This window comes from Myxocyprinus asiaticus, chromosome 4 (genome assembly GCF_019703515.2).
Source record: "Myxocyprinus asiaticus isolate MX2 ecotype Aquarium Trade chromosome 4, UBuf_Myxa_2, whole genome shotgun sequence".
Classification (NCBI taxonomy): domain Eukaryota; kingdom Metazoa; phylum Chordata; class Actinopteri; order Cypriniformes; family Catostomidae; genus Myxocyprinus; species Myxocyprinus asiaticus.
Window position 1 is genome coordinate 34,779,478 of NC_059347.1, and position 21,411 is coordinate 34,800,888.

The 21,411-nt window shown below is 38.4% G+C and overlaps 1 protein-coding gene across 2 annotated transcripts in view; it reads left to right on the forward strand.

Moving 5' to 3' along the window:
• The first annotated feature begins 1,746 nt into the window (after nucleotides 1-1,746).
• Nucleotides 1,747-21,411, forward strand: part of LOC127435009 (tetratricopeptide repeat protein 33-like) — a 39,437-nt gene continuing 19,772 nt past the window's right edge. Inside the window, exons 1-3 of one of the 2 annotated variants that reach the window (XM_051688106.1) lie at nucleotides 1,747-1,856; nucleotides 3,167-3,391; nucleotides 21,127-21,208. In XM_051688106.1, the coding sequence (XP_051544066.1) occupies nucleotides 3,168-3,391; nucleotides 21,127-21,208 (306 nt within the window). In that variant the 5' untranslated portion in view covers nucleotides 1,747-1,856; nucleotide 3,167. The remainder of the gene's footprint in view (nucleotides 1,857-3,166; nucleotides 3,392-21,126; nucleotides 21,209-21,411) is intronic. The other variant, XM_051688115.1, reaches the window with a different exon arrangement.

A 21,411-nucleotide genomic window follows, 5' to 3' on the forward strand; every position in this document is an offset into this window, starting at 1 on the left:
AGCAGCTCAGGTTAATTTGGATATTGTGATGTAGTGGGATCTTACGCAAGCTTAAAAAAAAAAAAAAAAAAAAAGTTTTGTTCTTTGAGTTCGAAGGTTTGATTTACACAATTATAGGTCGGTCTGAACAAAGGACTTGGTACAATTATGCACATAAGTGGTATTATTAGCCTTTTATTATAAAAAGCAGGTGAAAGATACTCAAATGATTAAGATTTATTTCAATTTAACAATTCCATCAAAATGAATTGAGTAATCTTTAATAAAAAAAGTAAACTTTTGAAGTTTAATTATTGCTAGTTAAACATACCATTCATTTTGATGGAATTGCTATGAAATTCAGATGCAGCTTTAACACAAAAAAAAAAAAAAAAAAAAAAAACACCCCACAGGGAACCAAGCACAGAGCATCAAACTATACATGTGAAGACTGACAAACTAACCAGGGGAAACAAGGGCTTAAATACACAAAAGGGAAAACAAGGAACACCTGGGGAAACAATCAGGGAGAACCTTTCCTTTTATATGAAATAAAACTGGTCGTGGGCATGGGCGGAGACTCTGGAAAGACCTGGGAACAGAATTCTTCTCCTCCGGATGGCTGAAGTTGGCAACGCTGGCTCTGGGACGGACGAGGCTTCCGGCTCCTTGGCAATTTGTGAGGTAGGGTCTTCATGGCCCTACGCACCGACATCAGTGGCAGATCATTCAACTTGGAGACGTGGCCACGGAAGGCTTGGAGTAAAGGGCCGCGGGAGGCTTGGACGAGGGAGCAGAAGATGCAGGTTTTGGCCCAGGGTTCCTGTCATAATCCACTGTGTAAAGGGATCCGTAATATTCTAGAACCTTCTCCACATATTCGCAGAGCGTCCAGTGAGGATCAGCCGGAGGCATCAGTTCCTTCAGTGCACTATTAAGACCAGTCCGGAAGAAAACCACCAGAGAGCGGTCTGGATAGTGCACTAAATTTGCTAGCTCTAAAAACTCACGGACGTGATCCTCAACTGGACAGTCCCCTTGCTTCAGAAGCAAAAGTCTGACAGCCGCTAGATCCATTTTTGGTCAGTCTTTCTGTGACGTTACATTAATAGTAATATTACTACTACTACTAATAAAAATAATGATGATGATGATGATGATAAAGCAGGAAAAATATATTTTTTAAGTTTTTGTCATGTTTTGATTTGGTAATGGGATCTAACAACAACAACTACAATAATAATAATAATAATAATAATAATAATAATAATAATAATGATAATGGTTTTATCAGACTATTTTTTATAAAAAGCAGGAGAAACAACATTAATTCTTTTTAAGATATGCTTTTCAATTTCATATCAAAATTCCATCAAAGGGAATTGAGTAATCTTTCATACAAAAGTTTTATTTAACTTCTTTAAGTGAATTAAGTTAAATATTACACAATTATATTTGATGGAAAATTGAAATGCGTATTTAAATTTTTTTGAGTGTACGTTTTTTTCATGCTTATTTATATAGTACTGGGGTCTAATAATAATGATAACAACAACAACGATGATGATGATGATGTGATAATAATAATAATAATAATAATAATAATAATAATAATAATGGTACTGGAGTCTAAAAGCCGTCTGCAATATAATATTGCATTTGGATTATCCAGATTGTCCATGATTATTGCTTTCCAAAAAAATTGGTTCTATACACGGATCTATTTCTTTACCTTTATCACCGTCTTTTAGTACTTCCGGGTTACAGGGCGGAGTGGACAACCTAAATATTTGTGAGTAGCGGGCAGCTGCGCCAGAAACAAAACAGAAACGTCTGTCAGTAATGCTGGGGCGAAATATTTTCCATTTATGAATCAGGTTTGGCTTTTTCGACCGCACATGTTTAGCAGCACGCAATCGTGAACATGTTTATGGCAGCCACGTAAAAAGATGAAGGGTGTACATGTGATATCAAGTAGTAGTATGCATGTAGCCTGTGCAGTAGAGAGTTGTACTGCAAGTGTAAACCCAACAGCGTACTCTAAAAACAAGCCTTGTGCTACTACAGGACTATATCAGCTGAAAATCTTTACTGTTGTAAATCACACAAGTGAACTTAATTCTAAAAAGTTTCAATGTGAGATCATCAGAGAAGGGGCATTGTACCTAGAAACTAAGTAGTGTCGAATGCAGTGCAATGAAATGAAATGCAAAGACAAAAATGCAAAAGGTGCATTTGGTATAAATACTGCCATTCAACTTGGTGCCTCAATGCTTTAAAGCAGTAGTCCACCCCTAAATGAAAATTATTAATGATTTCCTCACCCTCATGTTGTTCAAAACCTGTATTACTTTCTTCTGTGGAACAAAAATATATTCTGAAGAATGTATGAGGTGTTCTTTTCCATACCATGGAAGTCAGTGGGAAAATGTTATATTGTTCACTGCTGAAACTTGCACTGAACACACCTTGTTCATTAAAGCACTTCTATTTACATGTCTACATAACTTCTTATATATATAAATAGTTTTTAGCCTCTGTCTCAAAGACATTTTCTGTAAATTTTCTGTTATTCTTTTGCAAAGAAATTCACACTAGGGGTTTATTTTGTCAATGGTAATATGTTTTTACATTGTAATTACAATGTAGTACGACTGTAGTGTAACATTTAAATGCAGATTAGGAAACTTTTGATAATTGACTGACAAATAAAAACTCAAACCAAATTCAAAATGCCACTAACAAAATTGCCAACCTGTGTTAGCCTATTATACCATTAACGGTATCTTTATTCAGAGTTCGAGCACATAATACATTTAAGTGTGGGCCAAATGTCTTTTGCTGGAAACCAAAATGATACACAAAGCCTTGCAAATCTAGTTATGGTCCCATGGTAAATTTGTAAATCAACAAATGTACTGTCCGTTGGAATTTCCTAATACTGGGATGCTTGTGGTAACAAAACAATAGAGCTGTCTTCTGAATGATCATTTGAAGTGTGACTTACACAAACACTGAAACAGCTTTGGGTCTTTTCATTCTACTGAAAAATGTTCAGCTGGAGTGTGTATGGTTTTTGAGGAAGGACTTAAATGACATTTAACTTACTTGTAATTAAAGTTTTCCTAACATTTCAGTATACAGTACAATACACCAGTTATTCACAGTTTGGTTGTTTTTCTGTCAGGATGGCCTCATTCGGCTGGAAACGTAAGGTGGGGGAGAGAGTTTCTAAGGCGACGGTGCAGCAGTTTGAGCAGGACTCGGAGCAGGCAGTTGATGATGAGGTGGAGAAGGAGGGAGTTGATTGGCTGCATGTGATCAAACGGCGGCGAGAGGTGCTGCTGGAGGATTGTGCTGCTAAGAGCAAGAGACTCAAGGACGAGGGTGCACTACTCGCCGAGCAGGGCAGGTACAGGTCTCGCTATAAATAAAAATCTGTTTTAAAATACATCGACAGTGTTTCGGGATGTCATTTTGGTGCCTGTGTATTTTACAGTTCACTACACTACATATTCATGAAATGATGTAATGTTAATTTACCAATTACCTACTAGGGCTACAAAAATTTACTTTGCACTTTTAATTTACCGTTAACCACCATAGAATTACAGGTGATAAAACAAAAGGCCACATGACTTAAATTTAATAAAAAATGGACATTCCTGTAGCAATGACCAATAAACATGTATAGCCAGTGTACAGTGTCACTCACACAAACACAAAACACCATCAGGGTAACACACTTGACACTAAAATAATGCAATAAACAGAAACCAAATAACATAAAATGTGACATAAAACAACCCAATGTACAGAACTGATATCAAAACTATGAAGTAACATAAACTTTCGATTATTTTTTTTCACTGTAATGTTAACACTTGTTTACTGTAAAAGCACATTAATTGTCTTGTTAAACGTATTATACATTTTCTCCATTAACTGTGTGATTTAATAACACACTAGTCTCAAACAACATAGCTCTTCTGTCCTTCTACCTTCTGTACACTCTTTTAAAGCATCATGTGTTATTCTGTAAACCGATTTACTTTGACAAGTTTTGTTGTGTCTGTTTTTGTGTTTGGTCAAAATGTAAATCAGTTGGTTAAAAAAAAATTATGCAAAGACTTAAAATGTTTCCACACAGTTTTGTAGACAAATGCTATTATAATCTGCTCTGTGTGCTGGTCCAAAACTTCCTGACTTACACACAGAGACACTTTTTTTTTGGTAAGGGACAATATTTCACCACCTGCAATGTCGTTTAGACATACTTGCCATAAAATAACAAGTTACATAATAATTTGAAATACATATAGGCTTGTGGGAAAAAAAATTAACTTTCCCGGCACTTTCCCCTGCTATCTTACCCATTTTCAGTCAGTCTGTCTTTTCTCAGGGATGTATCTGTTAAAGTGGAGCAAAGCGCCAGATCATTCCAGGAAAAACTGACAGGCGTTCTCTTTTACGGTTATTCATCTGTTATTTAAGCAGGTCAGTGCTTTGGTCAGCTGCTGCTACAGGATGAAGAAATTATTGTCAATTACTTAAACAGTGAAGAATGAAGCTGATCTCGAGTTATCTAGTATACCAGTACCATATGCATCCAGCAGATGGGGCTGTGGGTTAGCAATGTAATTAAAGGGCTAGTTCAGCCAAAAATGTAAATTCTCTCATCATTTACTCACCCTCATGATATCTCAGGCTTGTATGACTTTCTTCAGCAGAACATATTTGAAGATAAATAGAAAAATATCTTAGCTCAGTAGGTCCTTAAAATGCAAGTGGATGGTGATGAGACATTTGAAGCAACAAAAAGAACACGCAGTCAGCATAAACATCAACCAAACAAGTCCAGCGGTTAAATTAATGTCTTATAAAGATAAATTATTGCTTTTTTTGCAAAAAAGATAAATATTTAAGTACTTTTTAAATATAAACCTGTCAGCAGCAGTATATGTGTGTGACGTAATATGCTGAGTTCATGCAGTCTCTAGTGTGACGAATTTGCGTTGGCATGTAATCTCACGTTCTTCTCTTGAGACATCCAGGATAAGCACACAAACGCACCATTGCGAGTAAACAAACAGATACAAATGCAGAACTAAACCAAAACCAACAAAGCTTCTGCACAGTGTTCCTCCTACTCATTTGTTAACAGCACTGCTCTTCCGTGTGTGACGCATGTGCATCAGTTCTCACATGAACATGCCAATGCGATTATGTCACGCGCATTCCGTTTCTAACTGGCAGCGATGCATTATAGTTAAAAAGTACTTAAATATTGATATTGTTTGCACCAAAAGCGATTGTTTCTCTATATAAGACATTAATTTAACTGCTGGAGTCGTACGGATGACGTTTATGCTGACTGTCTGCTATTTTTGGAGCTTCAAATGTCTGATCACCATCCACTTGTATTTTAAGGACCTACTGAGCTAATATATTTTTCTAATTTTCTTCAAATGTGTTTTGCTAAAGAAAGAAAGTCATGCACACCTGGGATATCATGAGGGTGAGTAAATAATGAGGGTGAACTATCCCTTTAAGGCTGCGCTGCATACAGATGTCACTTGTTTTAACTGGTTAAGGATCAGTGACCTCCAGCCACGTTTTTACATTATTCATCATGAATGAAAAAGCCAGACTGAACTCAGATCAGCAAGGTAGCAGGCTTGTAATATGACTTTGTAGAACGCAACAGCGCGTCTGTCTGGTATTTTTCAGTCAGCCAAAGAGGTCTCTACAGGATCACCTCTAGGTCTGCACCCGCTTAAATAAACACTTTTCAGATTTACATTCCCTCTTGTTGAATGAGTGATGCCTGGTGGTACCATCACAGCGTGGTCCAGGGTCATTTTAAAAACCTTGTACTACTCTGGTGCTTATAGAACTTTGTAATGGTAGCACTAATTGGATTGTGCTCTCCCTTGGTTGAATTGCTTTTGCTTGTATTATTCTCATTTATAAGTCCATTTGGATAAGAGCATCTGCTAAATAAACAAATGTTAATGCAAATCTCTTACTTAGAGTAGGGGAAAAGGATTATGTCCATGTTGTACCTTTATTGCTGTTCTTTCTATCAGTAACCTTGGCTTTCAGAAAGAAAGTTCAACACCAGCTGGAGAGGCCTAAACAGAAGTGCAGTTCATTTAATAGACTGTGAGCATTTTAGCACCTAAATGGGACTTTTAGTGAGAGATGTGTTTTAGCAGATCTGTGGTAGCTCAACTGATGAAGCCAGACTGGGCTGAAACAAAGGTAATGTATTTTTTTAGCTGTAAGTAATTAAGCCATTGTTTAATTTGAACTCTCTGCTCCTAGAGATTGACTGTGGTTCTTGTGTATTAATCTGCATAGCAGGTGTGTCCGTGTAAACATTTGGATAATCATCATCTGTTTGAGCTGAGTGGGTAGTAGGAGAGCTGCTGTAGCTAGAGAATAGTATCTCAACTCAACTTTCTCATCTTACTAAGAGTCCCCCCCACTTATCCAGAACAATAAGCCGAATTAGGCCACTTGTTTTTTCTCAGTGCCTGAAGAAAGGCTATAAACGTCATAGCCAGCATTGCTGTGGGAGGATAAAGGAATAGCTTGAATTTACTGGAAGATGGTACAGAGGCAGGGATTAAAGTCAAGCCATAATTATTATGGCTTTAACCAAAAGTCTTAAGTTCATGAGAGGTTAGAGAACAGTGTCACTCTTCACTTTTACAGCCTTTTAGTTCCTTCCGTAACTGACTCTCTGTGTGTCTTCATCTCTCTTGTCCTTGCTTTAATTCCCTTAAGAGCTCTAGTCTGACATGTTTTTTAATGGCATTATTAAACAACACTTTGGCTCTAACTTTGTAATAGTGCGCTGTGGGCTGCTGCTACTCCTGAAGTGATTACCTTAGCACTATGCCAATATGTGAAGCACCTGTTTTGCAGAGGAAATAAGACATTCTCTTTTGCACTTTCAAATGATGGCCAGAAAGTGTTTGGCAGACATGTGATGTCCCTTAGGGTTTGTTTGCAGCTTGCCTATGATAGCATGTTGAATTTATTTAGTGCCAGATCAAGTGGAGTAAATGACAGGGCCACTGATTTTAGTGTTTATGGATAATTATCTCTGCTGTTCTCACCTGCTTCAGAGCAGTTTGTCCCCTTAATGTTCAAATCTAAACTTGCTGCAAACTTGCCGCTTGTTATTTTCACATGCAAATGAGCATGTGATTCACCACAAATGTTTGCCAGAAGTCTGCCACTCTTCACCAGGAGTGGTGAACCTCTGGCAAATCATTGGCAGCAACGTACAATTTTCCGCAAGTTTGCCGCAAATCTAATTCGCATGTGAAAATTATCTGTGGTGAATTTGCAGCAAGTTTGCGGCAAATTTGCTGTGAACTCTTAATTTTTGTAAGGGTGGCTGCAGATTTGGTGCTGTCTGTATTTGGAGACTGTCTGTAATTTCTCTGGTTCTTAGGCTTTCTTCACACTGCAGGAAAAATCAGATTTTTCCTCAAATCTGATTTTTTTGAGTGACTGTTCAAACCGCAAGTGAAATGTGGCCAAATCAGATTTTTTTGGGCTTTGTGAACATAACCTTATAGAGATTATATAAGTCTTTATATAGCAGTTGTGTTGTCAAAACACAACAGGTAACTGTGCAATGAGTGCAGAATGATTAGAAGCAGGTTTATTGGTTTAGAAATATCTATTGACTGACAAACAAAGCCAAGTTGTTGTTGTTTTTTGTGTGTTAAATATTAACAGGATAACTTTGTGGTGTTCACTGCTGGGTTCTTGATGAAAATGAACAAGCTTCAGAATGCTCAACTGTTATTGTTTTAGCACCAATTAATTTTGGTTCTTATTTTAGTGGCTCTTAAATTGTGATGTAGCTATTGAATATTTAGACTGTCATGCCATGCATAAGATTCAGAGCATATGCCTGTTTTTTGCTCAACGTTAAATGACCTGTTTAACCAAGGAGGGCATAATAACACAGTGTTACCTCCAGGAAATGTTTAAATAGGTGTCCAAAAAGGATCTTCCAGGGTCTGTCACACTGGGGAAAGACAGGACCCAAACGCAGAGGTAAAGCCCACAAGTCTTTAATGAAACAGTCTACACCAGGTGTGGGGAACCCTGCTCCTGGAGGGCCGCTGTCCTGCAGAGTTTAGCTCCAACCCTAATCAAACACACCTGCCCTTACATTTTTTAAGTAATCCTGGAGACCATGATTAGTTTCCTCAGGTTTGTCTGACTAGGGTTGGAGCTGAACTCTGCAGGACAGTGGCCCTCCAGGAGCAGGGTTCCCCATCCTTGGAAAAGCGCTACAGCGCCAGCTTGGTTGAGCTCAGTAAGGAAGCTACTGGGGTGAGGATGGTTTGTTCATCAGTTTGTGTGCTGTGGAGGTCCGGAACAATCCGTTGAAGAGTGGTGTGGTGTGAAGCAGAGCCCAGAGCTAGTCTCCCGACACGCGGGCAGAAACCAAGGAATCCTCCTCGAGCACGATCACCAGGCAATGGCGAGCTGATGGGCAAACAATACTGGAGACAAAGCAACCAACAGAACAGAACTTCACACTAAACAGGAGAACAATGTTAAGGTACAGCAAACAATAAACCAGCAAACATACAGGAAACACACAAGGGATAAAGTAGGGCGTGCAATCAGAGGAAGACAGGTGGAGTGTGTGAGAAACCCATTACCGTAATCGAAGCCTCCCTGGGAGCGTTCAGCGTTCCCATGGAAACGCCGATTACGCTCACCGACTCCACCTGTGAAACACGAGGGAGCAACAGAATGAGCCGGCAAACGCCAGAGCCATGACAGGGTCACCAGACTTCCGTACTTTCCATACATCATCATTCTGTGAGAAAATTAAGTTGATTTGGTCCCTAAATCTGTTGACAAAAGGAGTGACTAAAAGAGATCTGCTGGAATAAATTGACATGCACATGTAAAATTTAAAAGTGCTCACACAATCAGTGTGTTAGTGTGTCTGGTAACAAAAAAAGATTTTTTTTTTACAGTTAATACATTACAGTAGGTATCATAAACTATCAATGAACAGTATATTTTTACAGCATTTATTATTAATGTTAATTTATGAAAATACAATTGTTAATTTAAAGGTAGTTGATGTTAGTTCATAATGCATTAATTAATGTTAACATTAACCAACAATGTAACATTAACCAACATTAAATGCTGTAAAATTATAGTTCATTGTTAGTACGTGTTAACTAATGTATTTAACTAACATTAACAAATACAACCTTATTGTAAAGTGTTACTGTGTGTTTTTACTTGGATATTAATGATATCAGGACTCTTCTTAAAGATCCCTGTATCCCTCAGAGATTTTTATTCTAGAAATGGAATGGGTATCAGATTGTCACCCCAACTTTATCTTATTTTCACATTGCTGGTAACTGTAGTGAGCTCTCTCCTCACTCTCTTATTCTAAGTGGTTATGTAAGTCTTTTAAATGTCTTTTTTTTTCTTTAAATCAATTTTAACCTTCCACCTAACCACTATATAGATTTAGCTATTATTGCTGCTGTTGACGATGATACTCCCTTAAACATTGGTCATGGCTAATACTTAACATCAATAAGTGAAAACCCAGCAGCCCCTGAAGAGGCGAGTTGCCCCTGCCAACCTTTATAATAAAATTTTTGCCGAATAAGTGGATTGTGTTGAGGAAATTACATAGAGCTGGACACAATATATGCACTCACTATATGTCTGCAAATGAAACTCACCTTCCTTCTTGGTGATCTCATAACTGGAATGGTGTGGATGAGCATATATAGAACATATTTTGCTCATTGCATGGAAACGTGTTATTTTTATCAAACGTTTTTCCTTGAGTTGCATGGGAGTTTTGAAAATTTGCTTTTCTCAGCGATTCACTGACTTGAACCTTAGACCAAATGGTTATCCTAGTTCTTACATAGCTTTCACTTGCACTTGTGTGGGGATGATTTTGTATGTGTGTTTAAATGTTCTCACTAATATAGTTGAACATGTTTTTAAACCAACTAGGGAGGATATTTTAGGTGGTCCTCACTAGTTAAAAAGTCTCATAAATTGGCCTATCATGTTTAGCTTTAAATCTTGTGTTGTGCATATTTTTTAATTTTTTATAGCATTAGTTTTAGGACTAGGGTTAGAGGATAGAAAATATATTTCGCCTAGTATAAAATTAATGGAAGTATATAAAATGTCCTCACTAAGATAGCGAAACAAACCTGTATGTGTGTGTTAACCTTGTCTATTGAAATACAGACAGGGGCAGATGACTTGAGTCAGCATTTTCCCTGTCACCAATGTTGACATTTATCTGAACTTTCTCACTGTTAGTGGCTATTTCAGAATCAGCTTTATTGCCAAGTATGTTTACACATACAAAGAATTTGTCTTGGTGACAGGAGCTTCCAGTGTACAACAATACAAAAACAGCAGCAAGACATAGATAATAATAAAAAATAAAAAATAATTATACACATACGTACATACACAGACACACACACACACATACATACATACACACATACACATACGTAGTGCAAATCTAATACAAATCTGTCATCTGTTATGTACAGTGCAAATACAATCTGTTATGTACAGATTTTTTTTTCTAAACTGTGTACTGCACATAGTTATTGCTCAATGGGGCAGTTTAACTGTTTATGAGATAGATAGCCTGAGGGAAAAAACTGTTCCTGTGCCTGATGGTTCTGGTGCTCAGAGCTCTGAAGCGTCGGCCAGAAGGCAACAGTTCAAAAAGGTAATGGGCAGGGTAAGTGTGGTCCAGAGTGATTTTTCCAGCCTTTTTCCTCATTCTGGAAGTGTATAGTTCTTGAAGGGGTGGGGGGCAGGGGGCAACCAATAATCCTCTCAGCAGTCCGAACTATCCTTTGTAGTTTTCTGATGTCTGATTTTGTAGCAGAACCAAACCAGACAGTTATTGAAGTGCAGAGGACAGACTCAATGACTGCTGAATAGAACTGCATCAGCAGCGCCTGTGGCAGGTTGAACTTCCTCAGCTGGTGAAGGAAGTACAACCTCTGCTGGGCCTTTTTCACAGTGGAGTCAATGTGTGTCTCCCACTTCAGGTCCTGTGAGATGGTAGTGCCCAGGAACCTGAATGACTCCACTGCTGCCACAGTGCTGTTTAGAATGGTGAGGGGGGTCAGTGTTGGGGTGTTTCTCCTAAAGTCCACAATGATCTCCACCGTTTTGAGCGTGTTCAGCTCAAGGTTGTTTTGACTGCACCAGACAGCCAGCTGTTCAACCTCCCTTCTGTATGCAGACTCATCGTCATGTCAGATGAGGCCGATGACAGTGGTGTCGTCTGCATACTTCAGGTGCTTGACAGAGGGGTTCTTGGCGATGCAGTCATTGGTGTAGAGGGAGGAGAGTAGTGGGGAGAGCACACATCCCTGGGGTGCACCAGTGCTGATTGTACAGGTGCTGGAAGTGAGTTTCCCCTGTCTCACAAGCTGCTGCCTGTCCGTCAGAAAGCTGGTAATCCACTGACAGATAGACGTGGGAACAGAGAGTTGGTGTAATTTATTCTGGAGTATAGTTGGGATGATGGTGTTGAAAGCTGAACTGAAGTCCACAAAAAGGATCCTTGCATATGTCCCTGGTCTGTCCAGATGTTGCAGGATATGATGCAATCCCATGTTGACTGCATCCTCCACAGACCTGTTTGCTCAATAAGCAAATTGAAGGGGATCTAGAAAGGGTCCAGTGATGTTCTTCAGGTGGGCCAACACCAGTCTCTCAAATGATTTCTTGACCACAGACATCAGGGCGACAGGTCTGTAGTCATTAAGTCCTGTGATTTTTGGTTTCTTTGGGACAGGAATAATGATTGAGCGTTTGAAGCATCATGGGACTTCACACTGCTCCAGTGACCTATTGAAGATCTGTGTGAAGATAGGGGCCAGCTGGTTAGCACAGGATTGAAGACACAGTGGTGAGACGCCATCTGGGCCTGAAGCTTTCCTCGTCTTTTGTTTCCGAAAGACACGGCTCACATCATCTTCACAGATCTTAAGTGCAGGTTGAGTAGCAGGAGGGGGGAGGAGGGGGGTTGCAGGAGGTGTTGGTGTTTGTGTGAAGTGAAAGTCAGAGTGGGTGTGGGGTGTGAGACTGGGCCTTTCAAATCTGCAGTAGAACACATTCAGGTTGTCAGCCAGTTGTTGGTCCACCACAGGGTTGGGGGTAGGAGTCCTGTAATTTGTGATTTGTTTCATGCCACTCCACACTGATGCAGGGTCATTAGCTGAAAACTTGTTTTTCAGCTTCTCAGAGTATCTTCTTTTAGCCACTCTGATATCCTTGTTCAGTGTGTTCCTGGCCTGATTGTACAAGACTTTATCCCCACCCCTGTAAGCATCCTTTTTGCCCTGACGAAGCTGCCTGAGCTCTGCTGTAAACCACGGTTTGTCGTTGTTGAACTTTAAATAAGTCCTATGTGCGAGACTAGTCGAATAAACGGTTCTGATGCTGCTAGTCGACACTGGAATTACTAGTCGGTTAATATTTCCCCCCATTAAACTGATCATAATTTTTACACATTTACATTTGGCCTTATATTTTTACAGAGGCTGCACTTAAATTACTATCATATTAATGTTACATATTTTAAATATAATTAATAATACAAATATTATTTAAAGAAGAGGATTTCTGGAGCAGATACAGGGTTTAATTTCACCTCAGGCTGCGCATGCTTCTTCCCTCTTTCACTCGCGGCGCGCGCAGGAAAATGTCCTCTCGCTAGACAAGCAAAATCAGCAAAGTAGTAAAGAAATCACTTCGGTGGTGTGGGAATCGGCTTTCCAAATGTTTGAAAGTCTCTATGGATGTTTTCACATTTGAGTCTTCTTTAAATCTGTGCATGCTTGTGCGTTATTTTTCCACTGAGCGGGCCTAAGTGAGTCAAGTCCCATCTTTCACCAGACCATGTTGATGGGTTAAATTATGCTTTTGAGTAAGTAGCCTAGAAAATAACTGTTTTAGGCTAGGTATGCCATTTTTTAATCTGCCGATTAAGAAGGCTATTTTCAACAAGGTGCCGACTGCTGAATGGGTTAAACTATACTTTATTCTGTGTACAAGTCATGTTTAGAATACATTAGTTTTATTGTAGGCTACATCACAGGTCTATTGTTTTCTATCCTATAGCTACTTTTTTTTTTTTTTTACATCGTAACTGTTATTGGTTAACGTTCTTTACCGAACAGCTGTCATATTAGATCAGTGGTTAATGCACGACTGCACATCGTGAAATACGTGCAACTTTTCAGAGCATTTTTTTCTCTCTCGTAGATTTGGCTTAGTCTACCTGTTAATTATTTTCAAAAATGTTTTAATATGTTAAGTAACTTTTACTTGGTGATTTCCATTTTGAACAGGCTTTTAATGGTTGTTCCATTGACCCTGCACTTTTCATTCAGTTGTTTTCAATAAATATGTCTGTAAAATATTCGCTAAAGTTGATTCAGTGAATGCGTGTCATGTTCTATTTTTAATGTACAATGATCATAATTCAAGGTGAGGACGTTGCAGATAAATGCCCCTTTTCAGTGGAATTTAGCATTGGATTTGGAATAGATTAAGTATTTTAAATGGGTCGCATAAACACACCTTTTTTTTTTACTGTTTTCTGAAGGTTGGTTTCTCTTTAGACTAGTCGGTTACAAAACTTACGTTTAAACGACAGTCAAATTAGTTGTAGCGCACACCCCTAGTAGGAATGCACATATCCTCACAGAAACTGATGTATGATGTAACAGTATCTGTGAGCTCATCCAGATTGGTGTCTGCAGCCTCAAAAACACTCCAATCCGTGCAATCGAAGCAGGCTTGTAGTTCCCACTCTGCTTCATTGGTCCATCTCTTTACAGTCCTTACTACTGGCTTGGTTGATTTTAATTTCTGCCTGTAGGTTGGAAGAAGATGAACCAGACAGTGATCAGAGAGTCCCAAAGCTGCTCTAGGGACAGAGCGATATGCATCCTTTATTGTTGTGTAGCAATGATCCAGTATGTTCCTGTCTCTGGTGGGGCATGTAATGTGCTGTTTGTATTTGGGCAGTTCACGTGTGAGATTTGCTTTGTTAAAATCCCCAAGAATAATAATAACTGAGTCCGGGTATTGTTGTTCTGTGCCTGTGATTTGATCAGTCAGCTGTTGCAACGCTGTTCACACACGCGTTTGGCACGATATACACACTCACCAGAATAAACGAGGAAAACTCGAGTAGAGTAGAACGGCTTACAGTTAATAAAGAGTGCTTCCAAATTAGGGCAGCACATCCTCTTTAACTTTGTTAAATCTGTACACCAACTTTCATTGATGTAAAAGCATGTTCTACCGCCTCTCCTTTTCCCCATTATCTCCGTGATGCGATCTCCTCTGAACAGCTGAAAGCCTGGCAGATGTAACGTGCTGTCCGGAATGGCTTCACTCAGCCAGGTTTCTGTGAAGCACAAGGCAGGAGAGTTTGAAAAGTCCTTGTTTGCGTGGGTGAGGAGATCTAGTTCGTCCGTTTTGTTAGGAAGAGAGTGGAGATTTGCTAGATGAATACTCGGCAGCGCTGTTTGAAAGCCGCGCCGACGGAGCCTGACCAGCGCGCCTGCTCGTCTCCCTCGCCTGCCTCTCATAGCGCGTTTAAACAACACAGCCGCGCCTCTGACTAAAATGTCCAGCAAAACGTCCAAATATTCAAAAACCGGGAAAAGGTTGTCTGGTATATGCTGCCGAATGTTCAGCAGTTCGTCCCTAGTAAAACTGACTGGAAAAATATTTCTAAACACAGGACAAACAAACAAAAACAACAAAACAACTGAAGAGCTACACACCGAGGCGACCATCCGCGGCGCCATCTTGTATACTATTTCCTGGAAAACTTACATTTCAAGTTGAACTTTCTTACCATGTGTCGCCAGAGACAATTTAGCACAGATGGCCACTTCTAATAAAATGAATGGGAGAAACTGGAAAGCTCAGCAGTCAATGGATGTAGAAATGAAGGTAAAAGGTAAAAGAGACAATCACCTTTTAGGCACAGACATCGCTTGTCAATCAATTTGAGAACGCGCATGCGCATTAGCTGTACAAGCCAGGAAAATTTTGTTTTTTAGAGTAATTTCAGGTAAAGTAGCACAGTTTATGATAAGTTTTGTCAGATTTTACTGGTGATTTGAAATATGCTCTTTGATCATAAACTTGACCAACCATTTTGGAGATTTCGGTCTTTCCCCATTCAAGTAGATAGGAGCTGCACTTGTATGCCGCTTGTTTGCATACAAAAATAGCTGCTCTAGAGCATTCCAAAGATGGCTGCCAAGTGAACTAACTTGCTAAAAAGACTTTGGCATCACTCAGTGTGATGAAATGAGACCCTTTTTAAGTTCCCATTGCAGAATTGATTAAGCTTACGCATTCTCTACATCTGAAGTTTTGGTTTCAGGTGTTAAAAGATCAAAAGTGCAAATGTTATGTTGGCACATTTTGCAATCAAACAATAGCAAAACAACAGCACCTGAGCTACTTTGACTTCTTCAGCAATTTTCTAGTGCTGGACTAAACTGCATTTTCCATGTTTTCTGTTTAGTTAACTTATTGTCTCTCTAATGATTTATTTACCCTCATGAGATTCCAAACCCGTATGACTTTCGTGAAATCACGGGGAAGTAAGACATCCTCAGTCGCCATTTGCTTTCATTCTGTCTTTGTATTTTTGGTTGAACTGTCCCTTAAAGCCATAGCTCTTGAACGTTATAACCCAGTTGCATTTACAGAAGCTTTATTAAGCATTGGCAGTTCAACACGGACATGAGCAGGGAAAGTCTAAGGCACAAATACACAGTGACAGGCAGATAGTACATTGACACAGTGGTGTCATAGTGTCACATACATCAAGTATGATGGTAATGGTGCATAACATTTCCCGGCTTCACGTGACTCCTAGCTCAACTTGTATACAAGAACAGCACCTTAGACTCTGTTTCCCAGTATCCCCAAGAATGGAGGACTGGGGGTCCCAGACTTCATAGTGGTGAAATAGATTGTCATTTCAGTGGTATACTGTAATTGAACTGTTTGGCCATAATGACCATCGTTATGTTTGGAGGAAAAAGGGTGAGGCTTGCAAGCCGAAGAACACCATCCTAACCATGAAGCATGGGGGTGGCAGCATCATGTTGTAGGGGTGCTTTGATGCAGGAAGAACTGGTGCACTTCACAAAATAGATGGCATCATGAGGAAGGAAAATTATGTGGATATATCCAAATCAAATCCCTTTATTGTCACTCAATCATATACACAAGTGCAACAGTGGGTGAAAGTCTTGGGTGCGGTTCCAAGCAACATAGCAATATGACAATTACAATAAACATCTGATTTACACAACACGGTTTACACATCTGTTACACAACACAATATACACCTAATAATATACAATAAACAGGATACACAAAATAAAAAGACTGTATACAAAAGAAAAAAAATTATAATAATATACAATATACAGTATACACAAAGAAGACTGCATACAATAAAAATACACTGTGGTCTTCTGCTGTTGAAGACCATTTGCCTCAAGGTTCGACATGTTGTGCATTCAGAGATGCTATTCTGCTCACTACAGTTGTACAGAGGGGTTATCTGAGTTACCGTAGCCTTTCTGTCAGCTCGAACCAGTCAGTCAAGGCATTTACGTCTGCAGAACTGCCACTCACTGTTTGTTTTTTGTTTTTGGCACCATTCTCAGTAAACTCTAGAGACTAGAGAGTAGGCCAGTGGTGGCTCAGCGGTTAAGGCTCTGGGTTACTGATCAGAAGGTCGACAACGACCATTTTCGTTGTCGAATAGTCCTTTGATCTCATTTAACGTAACATGAGATCATATGAAACTAATGATGCCGCGCGCGAGAGCAGCACTGCAGCTCGTGCCTGACTGAGGAGAGGAAGAAAACACAGCTCAAAGTCCAGACGCACAATAATATTTCCAAACAGCTTCAGGTGATGCAGGTCGCAAAGTGTGAGGGAATTATACAAAAATACAAAATAAGTAAATACAGAAGCACACTCGTTGTGGAATAAGCGGAGCCAGAGCTGCAGCGTTACATCTCTAATGCAGTTATATTTAATCTGTTATAGCTTTATTAAAGTTCAAATAATAAGGAAGCAGGTCATGTAAATAACTACAAACTCCGAAACTGGCCTTTCTTTGTGAGGTCAGCGCCTCTTCTATGAGTTTCACGAAGTGTCCCGATCTAAGGGGGAGAGATTTAAACTGCACACGGCTGAGGCACACTCCCTTGAGTGCGCACGCTTGCTGCAGCTAGATTATAACGTGATGGCTCGCGACTTATTGAATCATAATATATGTGTCACTGTGCATTTCTTATTGTGAAGAAAATTGCCAATACACAGCTTTATTAATAAGAGAGAGTTTGTTTTTTTGTGAGTTAAAGATGGACTGAAGTGAACAGAAAGGTGAGTGAGGTCTTCACCCCATTATTACACTGCAACAAAATACGTTTTTGATTTGTTTTTGTTTTGGCTTGTTTTCTAATATAAATATCTAAAACTCCTTTAAAACAACATACATTTTCTTTAGCAGCTATACTGCAGAAGAAAAAAAATTGTTATCTGAGAATGTTGAATATAACATTAAAAATACAAATATTTTAAAATATCTAAAAATACTTTAAATGTATTCACCTGAGAAGCAGCATTTAAGATATTTAGACTTGCTTTTAGAGAATAGATCTTGAATATAAGTATATGTTGTTTTTACTGCACAAGTAAAGTATAACCAAGTGAAAAAATACACTTATATACAAAATACACTTATATTTAAGATACATTCTCTTAAAGCAAGTCTAAATATCTTATATGTTGCTTATATGTTTTAAGGATTTTTAAACAATTTTAAATGGAAAACAAGACAAAAATACTTGATAACAATAGGATTTTTTGCAGTGAAGTTTTTACTGAATTAAACTTAAAATAATATATATATATATATATAATTTTTTTATTTTTTTATTCAGTGAATGTAATTTAGAGGTATTTTTAAAAGATGATTTTGTCCTCTTTATTGTCAGTAAGCACATTTAATACAACCTTTTAAGTTGGGACACAAGCTGAATAGTCGGTTAAGAGCTAATGATTAATTGTTGCAATAATCGCCCAAATAGTCGAATAATCGTTATTATCGATAGATTAGTTGATTATCAAAATAATCATTAGTTGCAGCCCTACTCCAAAGGTGATTTGATGAATTCCTTCATAGGAAGCCCTTATCACAGCAATGTAATTTAAACATTTGTACTGTTATCTAAATATCAAATAGTAAATTTTTCAGTCAAATTGCTATGAAGTTTACCGTCATTGTAGGAGATCGTGGAGGGCCCCATGACTTTGTTCTCTTTTGAGTAATGTTTATAGTCACAAAGTTGTTATTTTTCTCCTCTGCTCTGATGAGCTATTAAAATGTTGATTTATACTACTTTCTCGGTTTGCCTTTTCTGGAGGGAAAACAAGAGAAGACATGCAGTGACACATGTAAAACACACTGAGATGTTGACAAAAGTTCTGTTTTTACCCCATGGGAAAAACAGTTCATGCCTAACAGGGAAAATGGCACAGACTGCCAAAATTGTTGATTTTGCACATTGCGTGTGCAGGCATGTGTTCCATGTTTGGGGTCAGCATGTGGTTGTACACTTGAACAAGTGAAGTTTCTTCCCTTTTTGCTTTTCTAGCCTTCTATGTTTAGTGTTTTGAACCAGAAAACTCTCATGTTTAAATAATAGATGTTTTTTTCTACATTTTTATAGCTAAACTTAATTTGTTCCCAAGAAACTCAGTATGATGGTTTGTCTGGTCATTGGCAAAATTAAAGTTTAAGAATGTTCCTTAGCTTGTAATACAACAGTATATCACATCTATTTACTAACAGTATATGACATTATTTACCTCTTTATTTGGTGTGTGCTGTTATTGTCTGTTGAAGTACTTTTCCTGCACTACTGACTAGAGTGACAAAGACTGATTCCTCAGAATATACATTTAAATACCAATTGTCAAACGAATCCTCTTTAAGAAAACAGATTTTGCTAGAAATTTGGTCTTTGAAATCAAATTGACTGAGTGTTAAAATTATGAGGCTCTTACTAAGCAACCTGTTGCTTACAGAAGTAAATGTATTGACTGAAGGTCAACTGTGTAGGTGTATTTGTAGATGTACATATGTTTGCATTCATGTATGTGTAGTTACACTAATTGCTACAGTATGTTTGAACATAGTGTATTTGCTATGTGCGTTTGATCTTTTAAAGGAATATTCCGGGCTCAATTCAAGTTCAGCTCAATCAATAGCATTTATGGCATAATGTTGATTACCACAAACAATCATTTAGACTCATCCCTCCTTAAAAAAATAAAATAATTAAATTAAATCGAGGTTACAATGAGGCACTTTCAATGGAAGTGGATGGGGCTAATTTTTGGAGGGTTTAAAGGCAGAAATGTGAAGTTTTAATTTTATAATAATGTTTGAGCTGTAAAGTTGTTTATATCATCATTTGTATGGTCGTTTTAGCTGTTACATTTTCATGGCAAGGAAGTTGTAAAATTTTGTTGTAAAAAAACAACTTTTACACAGAAAAGGTTAGTAAGCTATTTTATCACTCTAAGTAAGGGGTATTCAACTAAAGTTCCAAGAGGTCCGGTCTCTACATTTCCTTCCCAGCAAAGGTCTGGGTAATAATACGTAGCTTACATGGTGTCAGTAGTCATATGGCTTTGAAATGATATAATAATAATTTAAACAGTCAAAATAGTCTCTTCAAAACTGGTCAGGGATGAGGACACTGGGGCCTGGAGACAGCCAAAGTAGTGGGGTCTTAAGGATTCATCAACCAGAGGATTAAAATATTTCATCAAGACTTCATCAGTGGAGGGCACTTGGATATGAATGTTAAAAGATAAGACCATCAGTTTGTTTTGAAGCTGAGTGACAGCAGTCCAGTTTTTGTGTTTAAATATTTTTACATTCAGAATATATAGTATGTGTATGGGACATAGGAGGCCTTTTGACGGATAAAAAAATACTGTATGGGGGTTCAGTGGTTGTCCCCTGAGAGAAAATTAATAAAAATTTAAAAGTCTGAATTGACCATTTTTATATTTTCCTTAAAGTGAGAATCTACAAACAAACAGTTTACATTACTTACAGTGAAGCATTTGTTTGCTTAATTTAAGTATAAATAGGTTTTCCTTGTCATCCATGCCATGATGACAATGACATCTCTGATTAATTTTCACAAAATTAGAACACAAATCTGTTTGTTTATTATTAAAAAAAAAAAGGCACCTAACATGCTGATTCATGAAGCTAAATTTAGATAGAAAAAAAGTCCTGACACAAACCTGGCTTAACTGAACCGTCTGAATCACTCACATATCAGACAGATGAAGATAGATTCAGTTTGCTTCATTTTTGTTTTCTACAGTGTGTTTAAGCAAAAGATGCCAGTATCTGTTGCGCGGTCTCGGCTACTTCAGTTAAAATAACCGTGCCTGTTCTACTTACAGTAAATCAGGCTTTATGCGTCCCTCACGTCCCTCGGGATGTGCTTTAATCCCGCTCTAGAGAGAAATATTTCTTTCCAGCGCGGAACACGCAATTTCCGCTCCGCGCACCTATAGACTTATGCTTTCACAATAACTTAGCCATGTGTCAGATAACTAGCACAAAGATTTAGATCTCAGTCCGGATTGAAATGTCCTTCGGCCCTGATCCAGACCGGAGTCTGCCTGTTGAGTACCCCTGCTCTAAGTCATGTCTTGTGGCTATACTTTTGAAACAGTGAGTATTTTAACGTTCACTGACTGGCCCCATTCTCTTTCATATTTTTCTTTCTTTTTTTCTTTCTTTCTTTCTTTTTTTAATTAAGTCAAAATAAATTTTATGGTAATAAAAATGTCGTCTGAAATTTAGTATAATTGTGTCCTGCATGTATGTGCGGTCAGGTTTTGCCTACATTGTACAGTCCCCATCATGATAGAAAAACAAACGTGTGTGTGTGTGTGTGTTTGTGTGTTTGTGTGTTTTAGGAACTGGGAGGCATTAAAGAGATGGGACGAGGCCCTTCAGCTCACACCAGATGATGCTGTGTTATATGAAATGAAGTCACAGGTAAGAATCATTTAAATTCAAATGCACTATACATGAAAGGGGTCTGCCGTTGTGGAATGTACTGGCACACATACACAGCTGTTCTGCTGACACTCTCTTTTCCCCACTTCTCTCTTTATTTCTGGCTGTTGTTTTCATTTCCTCTTTTCCAAGTTCCACTCCCCAAACACACTCCCTATCTGTGGCTTTATAACAAAATGTTT